This window comes from Megalops cyprinoides, chromosome 2 (assembly GCF_013368585.1).
Source record: "Megalops cyprinoides isolate fMegCyp1 chromosome 2, fMegCyp1.pri, whole genome shotgun sequence".
NCBI lineage: Eukaryota > Metazoa > Chordata > Actinopteri > Elopiformes > Megalopidae > Megalops > Megalops cyprinoides.
The window spans coordinates 161137-174874 of NC_050584.1; the positions used below are offsets into that span (position 1 = coordinate 161137).

The following is a 13738-nucleotide window of genomic DNA, read 5'->3' on the forward strand; positions in this document are numbered from 1 at the left end:
AATAGGTCTTACTTTATTAATAAATATTAATTATATGAATAAACTGTTTACTTTCATTTGGGCACTTTTCTAAACCTAAGAAAAGTATATGTCTTTTTCTTCTAGCACCTTCAGTCATTCTCTCTTGTATTATAATTAAATTAATAGAATAGTTCAATTACTCCTGCTGGTAATGGATGTTGTAATTTGTAGTTTCAGTCATCAGTTCTGTTAAGGTGTACAGAGAATGCAGCATTATTTTATTCATGGTTGTTGACAAATAGTGAGTCTGAAATTGACCAGCATTTCATTATGTGCTCTCTGTGATGGCGGAAATGAATTTCACTGTAGTGATAGCTGCTTACGTTCCTGATGCCAGTAACTCCATTCCAGCTGTAAATGAACATGGTGTGCACAAGTCAGTCATCACATCTGCACATTCGTCTCTGACTTTGGTGAGATTGCAATATCAGTAGGTTATTTCATTCTGAAAAGATTCACATAAAAGGAGTATAATTTGAATACACAAAATGTTTTAATTAGAACACGAGTGATTTTAAATGTTCGATTTATAATATTTTGAAAGAATGAGAAAAATGTCTTTTATATATGTCTACCTAACGTCATGTTTGAACAGTGAGAATGCAATATTTACAAAAGTTATCTAAAGTTCTGTAAATAGAGAATGATAATATATAATATAATAATATAATAAAAAATAATAATAATATTTATATGTTTCTACCAAATTTATATGTGTAATTATAACAGAAACATTCAAATAAATCTTGAACATCCTGGGAGATTCATCCCTAACGTCTACTATTTTTAAAACCTTAATGCATACAGCAAACATTTCACCATTGTTCTTAGTAGCATAATAGAGAGGGCTACCTAGGCTATACATTTGTCACTAGATGATTTGTTGGCATAGTATGCAATAATGCCTAGAATATATGACAGAGAATAATTCAAAGACTTTTTGCATTCTCAAAATCAAATGTAATTCACACATTTATCCTCTGATTAGTAATTATAGAATAAGTGTGACTGTAATAGATAACCCTTCTGAGTTTTTGGTCATTTCATGAATTTATCTAGATATAAGTTTCATTTTTGAAATTCCCATGAGTACAAATTTGTGTTTTTTTTTCCTTTTTTTCCAATAATAAAAACATAAAACAAAATGCATGGGTTTTGAAGAATCTGTTTTAAGAATGAAAAGAATGTTGCCACTTTGCTTCTAAAATTCAACAGCAATTTTTTATATCATCAAATAAATGCATATCATTCTAAATGAGCTGTATTATCTATAATGGTGGAGGAACTATGTTGGTTTTACATATCCTGTAGGAGTAGCAATGTAAGGTCTCAAAATTGTACAGCTTTCTGATTTTAAACATTTGGAGTAAATACTTCACAACCACTCTCAAGATAGGTGGAAATTATCACTCAGAAAATAAATTCAGTGATTGAATACAGTAGATGCATCTTGGTTAGCAAGAATGAAAATGACATTGCATTGACACCGTAAATTGGGGTGGCCATAATTTACTCTTAATTGTTGCATATGAACTTGCAAATGTTTTTGCATAGCAGACAAAGCTTCCCTCTGAGTAACACAAAATACACTGAAAAAATAATACATGAGATACAATTGTTTCTTTTAGATAAAGGTTTAGGGGAAAAATTAATTCATTTATCATAGTCAAAGGTTTGTTGAATTTTCAACATACTCCTCAGAGACCAGCTGACTGAGCCTTTTGCCCAAATTAATACAAGTAGCCATTAAAAGTATTCAGTTATTTAATTATTTGTAAGGTAAATGTGAAATCAATCTCCTGCTCTCAGTGAAATTACTTCTATTTATGTTCACGTCAGCACACACTTCACTTTGCTGTAGTTTTATTCCTTATCAGACCTGACCATTTTGCACTTTCATCATCATCATCATCATCATCATCGTCATCTTCATCATCATCATTATCATCGTCACTATTATCATGATATCTTGTTTTCTCATCTGCAGTACTATTGCCTCAAGATGACATTCAGTTCCATTCCATATCCAGTCAGTGGTCAGTTCCCAGACAGTCAACACCATATCATGTTTAAGTTTCCTCTGGATACCACAGAGAGAAAAAGAAAAAAAACTTCAGGAACTTCCTTTATATAAAGTTTTCTTTCATACTTCCATGAATCTGACTTTGTGTATTTAAAAAAAAGAGAACCATCTGTGAAAAACCATGTAATTGATGACTCTGTTAAGTATTAAAGAAAATATGTGTTGATTCTAGAAAATTCTTTTGCCAGGTCTCTGACTGATTGGTTTCTTTACACCCATCATTCACTGGATACCCCAACCTCTGCTCCCAACCTTAAAAAACCTCTAACACTAAGACTCCTTTGAGCGCAGACGTTAGTATATATGTAAAAAGGGTTGATGAAATATTTTGCATATCAGAACCTTCTTCTTGCACAGCATCATCAGTGCTGTAACTGTTGACTGTTTCCTCACAGGGAGCTCCAGCTGCTTAGGAAAGCTGCTTCATGTCATACATTGGCACTTCTGCCCCCTCCCCCTTGCTTTCATCACGGGTGCCAGCCAGGTCAGATACCGGGCTCTCCAGCTTGGCCTCGGTCATCACCTCAGTGTAGGTGACGCCAGGGCTGGCCTTGCGACCCTTGGGTGGGGGGACTGGCACAGCTCCCTCAGTGGCCCCTTCCGCTCCCTCCTGGCCCTCCGCCACAGTCCTCTCTTTCTTCAGGTTCAGTTTGGCTGGGACGGTCTTCACAATGGTCTCCTTGAGCCGCTCGCCCGACTGCTTTAGTCGCTCGCCCGACTGGCGTATCTTCTCCCGGCGCTCGGCCGTCACAATGCGTTCGCCCAGGCGGTTGACCTTGGTGCCAAAGTTCTCTTTGGTCTTTGCCATGCTCTCTCGGGAGAAGGCTGCCTTGATGCTCTCGATGCGCTTCAGGCCTGTCTTCTTCAGGCGGCCGGCAGTGGAAGAGTCTGCCTCCTCCACCACCATGTACTCCTCATCCGAGGAGAGCTCAGGTGGAGCGTCAGGCGGGACCTCTGCGGGCCCTTCCACCGCGCCTCCTTTTGGCACCTTTGCAGCTGCCACTGAGGGGATCTCAGTTTCCCCCTGTGGAAAGAGCACAGGCCAGAATGATGATTTCAGTGTGAAATAAAAACAGTGTGCTTTCTGAAGTTATGAGGGGAGGAAGGCAGAAAAACAGCATCATAAAAACAAGAACCAAGGAGAATATGGTGGGATATCACAATTTTGAAGAATAATGATAGCACCAATGCAATGAATATGTCTAGAAGCAAAATGAAATGCCTCAAAATACAATTAATTCATATAACAGTAGACATCTTCTGTGGATGACGTGGGTAGTAGGAAGACCTGAAAACACTGCCTATTATGTAAAAAATATAGTTTTATAAAGACCTGGAACTTTTAAATTCCAAACACAAAACACAAATGTGTTATGAATACCTATTTACCAATTAATTGGTCATATTGTTATATTGTTGATTTCTTTTGATTATTCCCATATGTGTCTAAAAATGCATACAGTATACAAATGAAAACTTGGCACATTTTTTGCAATACAATATTTGCAAAAAATTACATGTATGAATTTAGATAAATAGAAGAACATTGGTATTGAACAAAATAAACCATGACAGATAAATTCAGCTAAAAAACTTTCTAACACTACTTTTCAATCTGTGCTTTACTGTCTTATTTCTGCATGTAATTTATATTCATTTTCTTTAACTAAGCAGCATCAAAGCATTAATTTGCTTTTCCTGCAGAATTACTGCTCATAGCACCATAAACTACCACCATTCTCTAGATTTTTAAGCAAAAACATGTGGATTCAACGCAGCAGGAAACTAGCCAACAATTTACTAAGACTGAACACTGATAGCAAATAATTATGCAATCATTGCAGTTTGCATGCCACAAAACAGATCACACATAATCTCATCCATGCGATGACAGCATATGTGAACACATTTTTTTTTAGAACATAAGAACATATGATGACGAGAACAGGCCATTTGGCCCAACTAAGCTCACCATTTCTTAATTAAAGAGTATCCAAAACTGCATCAAGTCTAGACTTGAACACAGCAAGGGTCTCTGCCTCAACTACATGACCTGGCAACCTATTCCATGTATTGATAACTCTTTGTGTAAAATAATATTTCCTTACATTACATCAGTGCAGAACTTACTCTTAACTAGTTTCCATTTATGTCCTCTTGTTTTACAGACTGAACTCACCCTAAAGAATCTATTATAGTTAACCTTATTGATTCCTTTTATAAATTTAAATACCTCAATTAAATCACCCCTAAGCCTCCTCTCGCTTAATCTAAATAGGTTAAGTAACTTGAGTCTTTCCTCATAGCATTTATATTTCATGCCAGGAACTAATTTAGTTGCCCTTCTTTGAACCTTTTCTAAAGCTTCAGTATCTTTTTAATAGTGCGGTGCCCAGAACTGCACACAGTATTCCAGGTGCGGTCTGACTAAGGCATTGTATAATTTCAATATAACCTCTTTAGATTTACACTCAATACTTTTGGCTATATATCCCAGCATCCTGTTGGCCTTTTTTACTGCTACAGCACACTGCCTAGATCCTGTTAAGCTTGGGTCAACCATTACTCCCAAGTCCTTTTCAAATTGAGCACATTCTAGTTTTTTTCCACCCATGAAGTAGTCTTGTTTAAGGTTCTTATTTCCTACATGCAAGATTTTACATTTATCTAAATTGAAAGTCATCTGCCAGGTATCTGCCCACTTTTGGATGCTGTTTAGGTCTTCCTGTATTACCTTAGTTGATTCTATACTGTTGGCTAGACCCCCTAGTTTTGTGTCATCTGCAAATTTTACTATTTTACTTCTAACCTCTGCATCAAGATCATTTATGTATATAAGAAATAGCAAAGGCCCCAACACCGATCCCTGCGGGACTCCACTTCGTACAGGACCCTGCTCCGATACAATTCCTCCCACAGTTACAGTCTGCTTTCTATTAGACAGCCAACTTCGAACCCACTCGGTGATGGCTCCTGTAATTCCCGCAGCTGTCAATTTCAATATGAGTCTCTTGTGCAGAACTTTGTCAAATGCCTTTTGAAAGTCCAAATAGATAATATCATAAGCCTGGTTTGAGTCCAGACATGCTGTAGCTTCCTCAAAGAAGTCCAGGAGGTTTGTTAAGCACAACTTCCCTCTGCGAAAACCGTGTTGGCTATCATTTAGAACACCATTTCGTTCCAGGAATAATTGCAAATTATCCCTAATGATGGATTCCAGTATTTTGCATGCGATACAAGTTAAGCTGACAGGCCTATAATTTCCTGGTTCAGTCCGGTCTCCTTTCTTGTAGATAGGTACTACACTGCCATGTTTCCAGTCATCTGGTATTTCTCCAGTTTTAAGGGATTGCTTAAAAATAACTGTCAGAGGCTTGTAAACCACCTCTGCTAGTTCTCTGAGAACTCTTGGATATATTCCATCAGGGCCTGCTGCCTTATTTGTTTTAAGTTTTTGAAGTTTATCTAGTACTTCTGCATCATTTAAATCAATTTCCTCTATAAGTCTCTGAGAACTGACTGCACCTGAAGGCATATGCAAAAACACTTTCACTTTTAATGAAACGGGTAGGTTATTGTACCCTGCATTATGATCATAAACAAAATCAGGTCCTTCCTAAGAAAGATGACGTGCCCTCATTATTTTTAAGCTCAACACTACTGCAAGTCATACATTTGGAATTATTGACTAAAATTTCATTAACTGATTAGGACTGACAGTATACAGACAAAACGCATATTGAAAATACATTGGTAATGTAAGGTCAGGAAGCAAAAACCAATCAAATGAGTGAATGCAGTAGGTGGCACAAGTTACAGGTTTCCAGTTTATGTTGAATAAATTTTAAGGATGATCTACCATCTTCATGTTGCTCAGTTTAGATATTTATATATTTCACTCAAGAATTTCATAGAGAATATGAGGCTTGTGCTTAAATTCTTCTTTATCTACTTTGGTATATCTAACAGAGAATGTATCAGATTACATTTGCAAAATATTGTCCCAGTTTTATCATTCCAGCCATGCGTTAGCATATACAGAACTGCATAAAAGTATGAATCAAGGGCAAAGATAAATTGTGACACTTTCCCCGAGAAACAGTTTTTAAATTTCATACATTATGACTGCTTAGTAAATCGCCATGTGCTTTTACTGCCAATGAGTATAAAAGCATGAGGCAGAACTTCCATACCTTTTGACACTGAATGACTTACAGCACCACGCTGGGATCAGAAAAGCTCTGCTCACAGTGTAGGTGAGGATGTGTCTTTCCTGATCCCTCACTTCTGCCCTTGATGTGTCTGTGTGCTAATCAGCAGCGCGAGTCCTTGGAGCAGGTGTGTTTCAGCGCATCATTATGCTGCCTCTCCACGATTCTACCCTGCTTGGTGCCCTGAGTGCCTGCCCGGCGAATGTGCAAAGCCATGGAGTATCAGGTTTTACCCCCGTGATCTCCCTTTCAATCCACAGGTCGGAGGCTGCTTTGCAGTGTTGGGTTGCCCATTAAATCTCCGGCAAGCCTGAAAGGGTGAATCTAATTCTGTGCCATTACTAGCTCTTATGAGGCATGAAATATTGTACTGAGTACTGAGTAGTGAATAATGAATAAGGAAGACATTTAATACATTTGAAATAAAGTACACTGTGTTTATCTGCAGTTCAGCTGTGCAAACCAAGTGCAATAAGATACAATAGCCTGTTGAATTGGAAACCTCTAACTATATAATTTAGTTTCAGACACCTAATAATATAATCTAGCCCTACCTAAACTTTGCCTGTCAAAAGCAGTGGTCATTTTGTCCATCTGAAGAAAATCTACTACAAGTGTTCCTTAGGTTTACACATTTTATTCAGTATGAGCCATACGCACAACTCGTCATGTAAAATATTTCTCTTCAATTTCTATTTACAATCAGTGCCATGAAAAGGATACAAAATGCATTCACTTGCACTCTGTGAACAACAATGAAGCATATCTTTTGAAAACATAGCACTTGATATTGTTTCAATTCTTATGTGATAGTGCAAGAAAGATTTTGTTTCGTAAGAAAGGTATGGATGGATCTTAAAAAGTACTATCACAATAGATTCCAGCAGACTGTGCTGTAGTTGTTGTTGTTTAGGTATTCTTCACTATTTCTTACGCGTTCATTCTTCCCAGCTCACATCACTATGAGGAAATCTGGAGATCTAGCTAAAGCACTGTGTTATTCTACTATCTGCTTTGGTGCTGCGGCAACATATCTCAGTTTGGAGCCTGTAATTATACAAACAGGCCAGTACAAAATGCCATAATTAAATGCCTGGTTTATAACCTAGAAGATAGAAACTACTATCAGAGTAAAGGTTTCATAAATGGAACAATAAAGCAAACACTTAATTTTGAGCTATCTCCTCCTAGAGAGGAGACTGCACAACAAAATGGCAGTTGTAAGTGAGCATGCAGGCCCACATGCTGAATGACATCAGCTGCAGGAGGCCGTGTGATCATGGCAGCTGGCTGACTGATCTGTACCTCCTTGCCACAATCAAGAAGGCTTCAACACTTCACCAAGACCAAAGTGTGTACTCTGACTCTGTAAAACTACAAATTCCCAAAACGTTTAGGAAAACTCAAATGAGCTCATTTATTTGATTGAATGACAGCTAATCACAATATTTTACCAATTACAAAGTGCTGCTAAAATCATATTTTCCCCCTGTAAATCAATCCAGATGCTTCTTTCATTACCATATATTCTGATCAGGTTCACGTGATTGATAAGGGTGCTATCAAAAATGCTGCAATTGTGACAGGTCAGGTACATATAAAATATAAATTGTTTATATTTTTACCACATACCATTAATATCAGAACAGTGTTTCAGAGTGGATATAACACTTTTTCCCTACTGTGAAATTACCTTGCCACTTTCAGGCTGCCACCATGCCAGATACCATACCGTCAGGCTCGGCGCCCAGACAAAATACAGAGAAGTGCACTTGCAATCCACCCCCAAGCACCCCCATAACACCGGCCTTGCCTACCATATCATACCAGAAGGCCAATGTCAGAAATAATACCTGATGTATGCTTGTTTCTCACAGGGAATTTTATATTGAAAATAGAACCAGCATATTTTATCTCAGAATCCCCACAATTTATTGTATTATTATTAATTTTGAATAATTTTCATATTTAAATACTTAACTATTTTAAATACTTAACTCTTTATTTCAATTTGTTGTTATTGTGTTACTTAATGTGATATTTTTAAAGACTTTTTCCAGCTCTTTATTGACACTTCATTGACCCGGCATCCTAACTTAATGACCTAAGTTATCTCAGCAGATAAGACCTCACTACATTTGTATACAGGTACATGTATCAGTGGTGTGCGGTGGGTTTTTCACTTAGGCAAGCAAAAGCCAGCCCCACCCACCCCACCCCACACACACACACACACACACACACACACACACACACACACACACACACATACGTACAGATATCTATACACATGGTGCCTGAAGTGTTCCATTAGAAAAACAGCCAAAAAAATTGAAGATTATAATCAAACGTACCATTTTATGGCCATACAGCATAACCCCACTGCTATCTGGAATTTGTCGTCTGTCCAATATGGTGCAACTGTCTATCTCATGGTTTTCTAGGGTTTGTCTTTCCTGTCTTGAAAGTAAAGTGCCTCTCCTGTGTCTTGCTGCACCCTGCCTAACCAAAGGAAAAAAAATCTGAGATTATTTATTTATTTATTTATATTTATAATTGACATTAAACTTTACTACACATTGCACATATCTGGGGAGCTTGCTTGAAAGTATATTGCAGGAAAACCTTCCACACTCAATACATAATTTTTGTGGCAAAGATTTTTCTTAAAAAAGGGAAATGCCAAAATTCGCTCCACAATACACCCTGATTCGTCTTGGTCACTCATTTTGTATAGGGCGCCGTCTGTAAAAATGTATACACTGATTTATCCTGCACAGTTTTTGCACACTTAACATTGTCAAATGTAAAAAAAAAAAAAAAATGCAGTACAATTTTAAACTGTCACTTTTTCATACATTTACAGACAAATTGATGCAAATCTGTCAAAGTCTTTTTCAAGGGTAATATTTTTCATTAATGAAAAATATTAAATAACTTGTGTAAATATAAGTGTTAAATATAAATGTAAATGTTAAATATAAATGTTAAATCTAACATGCAAATGTGGAATGAATCTAATGAATATGGTAATTAACCACACCTCCATTGTGTGACGCATGTTCTTTCCCATGGAAAAGCTCGGGCATTCACATCAAGCACTGTGGCAATGTAGAAACATGGCGAGTGTAGCAACAGGTGGTAGTGATTTGGCGGAAATAATTGAAAACGCATTAGCTGCTGGTGTTATAGCAGCTCTGCGAGGTCAGACCACGCCAAAGTCAAGTGGACCTACAATGCCATTAGTAAGTTCTGATTTTTAAATTAGACATTCAGCTACGTTATGTTTAACAAACATCGCTAGCAAACAAAAGTTACATTTCAGCAGATGTTCGTAGCCTAAGTATTTAGCTAGTTAGCTATTTGCCTCTGTGACAACGTCATCACTCGCTTCTCATCTCCTACGAACATCTGACGTAGCTAAATTGCATATTAAATTTAACGTTTATATTTAACATTTACATTTATATTTAAAAATATGAAAAAGTGACAGTTTAAAATTGTACTGCATTTTTTTTTTTTTTTTACATTTGACAATGTTAAGTGTGCAAAACCTGTGCAGGATAATACATTTTTACAAACGGCGCACCATAATTTTGTGACCGGGACAATAAAATGCATTAATGAATAAAAGATTACTTTAAAATCACCGTGTAATTCGCTCGCTTATTCGCTTTTGCTATCGCTCTCAATTCATGGAAAAGACCGACTGTGATCTTAATTGCGCAAGTGCCATTTTTACACTAGCTAGCTAGCTAGCTAATGTACAGTGTGTACTGTGGCCTCACGCTTACATACATAAACCAACATTGAAAGTAAATACATGAGTCGCCATATATAGCTTTGCTCAAACCGGTAAAAAGGCTAGTAAAATTGTCTAGTGGATGACAGTCTCCACCAGTGGACCGTTTCATCATTTTACCGCCCACCACCGTAGGACACAAATACCCAAATACACAACTGATCTCAGAACAGGGCAAGCAGTTTCAAGAACGCTTGCCTTTCCTATGTTTCTGGTGTTAGCTGTATAACGTCAACTGTAGACAGTTCAGTGGAAACGTCGCTAAAAGTAAGTATGCTAGTTGGCTAGTTATCCCATAGCATCATCGGACGGTCGCAATACAAAAGCGCAAGAGTGTTTTTTTCATGCAGCTTTTAATGCAAAAACTGATGTCAGGACAGGGAAAGCGAATTTAAAACCACTTGCCTTCGTCTACTATTTCACCGGGACACATGACGTCAGCTGAGCAGACCCGCCGTTGAGTATAACGAGCTGTAGGCAAGCACAGCGTATTCTCGGCAGAAAAGCACAGCGAAATAGGGCAAAAACGCCACAAGAGGGCAGTGAGTGGGTGGTGGGAGAAATGAATTAAAATAGGCAGTAGTAGATTGTGTATTGTACATATTACATAAAAAATATCACTCTTAAGAGATATACCTTTTGATATTTATTTTCACGTAGGAAAGGAAAAATTGCGCTGACAGCATGCCACTGATATGCATGTCACTGAGAAACTGCAGGCTCAAACACAGAAAACATCCATACCACTGCATCCTTGGAACTTTAACTGATTTACTACAACTTTTTAACTAGCCTTACTACTCCTTTGCATGCAAACTTGTTACATTTTGTCATGCACTGCATGGCAGTCTGACGAGCAGTTCCTGTTAAATTTATGGTTAAAATGAGTTTAATTAATAGTAGCTACTAAACCCTCAACCTCAACCATCCGTGAATGCCAGACATTTGAAGGTGGAGATTACAGCAAAAATTGTGTAAGTCTGTTTTTCTGGAGCAAGTATAATGTACAGACAGAAGATAAAAAAATATCAGTTTTATACATTTATATTTTTAAATTTCACTTAACTCTAAACAGGTAACTAAAAATACACCAGGTATTAATATAAATCCTATCAACTTTATATGTAGCAATAGATGACAGGTTCCTTGAGCCTGTTTTTTTTTTTTTTTTTTTGATAATTTAATTTTGTGTAGATCCTACAGAAGTCCTGTGCTACAAATGATATGGCCATAAATCCATTGATTACGAAACCTCTCCTCCTCCTGCTCTGGCTCTTATCCCTTTACTCCAGGGTAGATTGGCTGCTGCCTCTTGATGGAAGGTTTGGGGGTGTTTTCCCAACATGAAATAAAACAGCTTGTGACAGGCTGCTATCCATGCTCAGAGCACAGCTCTGTTGATTGGCAGTCCTGCCTTGTGAGAGCGCTGCTGGCTGTTCGCCACATATTACCTTTCATAAGGGCAGCACATAACCTTTTTCTGGACAGTAGTTTATCTTGTGTCCCGAACAGCAGCAGGCCAAGTTATGTGCTATGAATAATTAGGACATCATGGTGCTCACAGCTGCTCACTTCCAAGGCTGATAAACCCTACCCACCAGATCTCCTAAAAGGGAAAGTGCACAGACTAAGACCAGATTCCAGGCTCCACTCACACTCAACCATTAACCATATTCTACACTCTCTATAAAGACCCACAGTAGGTAGATTGATTTTATATCAACTACAGTTCCATGCCTCTATGATGTGGTTACACCACCTCTTTCCATGATAATCTCAACCATGATATATGAACATTGCCTGAAAACACTCTTTGACATACAGCCCATGAAGTTTAAAGTGCCATGTTTTATGAAAAATGGTCTACTTCAAAGAAGGGTTCCATGGTTTTCCCACTTTTCCACTTCAGTTTTACTTGGTCTTGAATTGTTTATGTTTGGAACCTGCAGTGAAAATTCCAGACCTTTGAGGTTAAAAAAAGCAACATTGTTTGGTTTGTTTCCCAGTCTTGGTCAAACTCTTTTCTGTATTATGACCTGTGTTTTTGATTTTAATATGGATATGGCATTCTCCATTTACATTATGGGTATTTGAAATGTTTTTTAAACATCCACATCCTCAGAAATAGATCACTGTACACGCTAGAAATAGACCTGCAGACACAAAGATGAATTCTGCTGAGTTAATTACCACAACATGTGCTGTGTGCATGGACACGGCTTTATGAACAGCTTCCTTTCGACTTGTTTTTCACCCTTTTTAAACAGACAGGAGCCAGCTGCTGGGCCTACCTGATAGATGACGACCCGAAACTTGTTCTTGGTCAGCAGCTCCTCCTGTGTGGTCTCCACCTTCTTGACCCGCAGGTTCTGCTTCTCCACACGCACACGGACGTCCTTGATGTTGGCGCCGACCCTGCGGGTCTTTTCCAGCAGCTTTTCCACTGTGCCGCTGGTGGTGGTGTGGTCTTTGGCCAGCTTGAGCACCTCAGCCTGGATGGTCTTGACACTGTTCTCCAGCTCCAGCTGCCGCTCTTCCATGCGCTGTTGGCATGCCTGTACTTCATCGATAATGCCTGCCACTCGCTCCAGCAGGGACATGATGCTCAGGGGGCTGCCTGTCTCATCCTCCACTCCTGACATGTCATACCTGTCTGCCATGTCTTGGTTTTGTGCTTATATTGTTCCAGGTAGACAAATGCAGGACCCTCTCAAGTACCCTTTCAGTAGCAAATGGAGACCGAGTCTGGAGTTCTCAAAGCTTCGGTCCAAGACCTTGATATCTGCAGCAGAAGTATGTAAAATTTTTGGGTGGCCAGAGTGATTCTCCTTTTGGCTGGACCCTTTCTGGGATCTGTAGCGGACGGATGGGGAGACCACCTACCCCCACTGAGAGCTGTTCATTTGTGTGAGAGCAGGGAGTGCTCAGAGAAGGAGAGAGGGGGCAATATAGACACCACGCAAGCATCATGGTTATAAATACCTTGTGTAAGGTGACACTTTAATATTTTTGGACTGTGCATAGCAGGGTAGTGGAAATCTCAATCGAATCACCCCTGTGTGACACCCAATTGATTCGTTTATTTTAAATTCAACACTACACCCTAATTACTTTAGATTTTATGCATGTATGTCCATATATGTACATGCATGGATAGTGAGTATGGAACTTTCAAGGGTTTGGCTCTTTCAAAGGCTGGCTCATTTGAAATTGTCAAGACATGGGTGTTTGGAAATAAACAGACACCCAAAAATGGAAGAAGACGTGTTTGCTCTCAAAATGTGTGTTGCATTTACAGAATACGGCAAGTATTATAACATTGTCCATCTGCCCTTGGCTTTATCCAAAGAGGCAGTAAGTATACACTTCCTGCAGATGAGATCAGTGGCCTATGGTAGAAAAAATTCCTGATCTTGCCATAGAGGCTCCCACAGTGTTTTTTGGGATCATAGGCATTAACTGAAAATAGGCCAATTATATGTGTTGGAGCCGCTGGATTCTGGTTTGGCAGACGTCTTCTCATCCTTGACTGGACAATTAATAGTTCAAATAAATAGGCACATGGAAAGAACAGAGGCAGAAAACCAATAACCAACACCACTATCAATATGATTTCAGATG

The 13738-nt window shown here is 38.5% G+C and overlaps 1 protein-coding gene across 1 annotated transcript; it reads right to left on the reverse strand.

The window, feature by feature from the left end:
* Nucleotides 1-1170: 1170 nt before the first annotated feature.
* cavin4b (caveolae associated protein 4b) lies at nucleotides 1171-13044 on the reverse strand. Its single transcript, XM_036521822.1, has 2 exons — nucleotides 12409-13044; nucleotides 1171-3128 (listed from the first exon to the last, which is right to left on the reverse strand). Exons 1-2 carry the CDS (start codon nucleotides 12775-12777, stop codon nucleotides 2514-2516), a joined length of 984 nt encoding a protein of 327 aa, XP_036377715.1. The 5' UTR covers nucleotides 12778-13044; the 3' UTR covers nucleotides 1171-2513.
* Between the last annotated feature and the right edge of the window lie 694 nt (nucleotides 13045-13738).

Bases quoted from the DNA above. Each gene is read 5' to 3' on its own strand.
- cavin4b (XM_036521822.1), bottom strand. From the start codon at position 12,777: ATGGCAGACAGGTATGACATGTCAGGAGTGGAGGATGAGACAGGCAGC. The intron at 3,129-12,408 runs GTAGGCCCAGCA...CTCTTTCCACAG, and splicing joins TTCGGGTCGTCATCTATCAG to GGGGAAACTGAGATCCCCTC.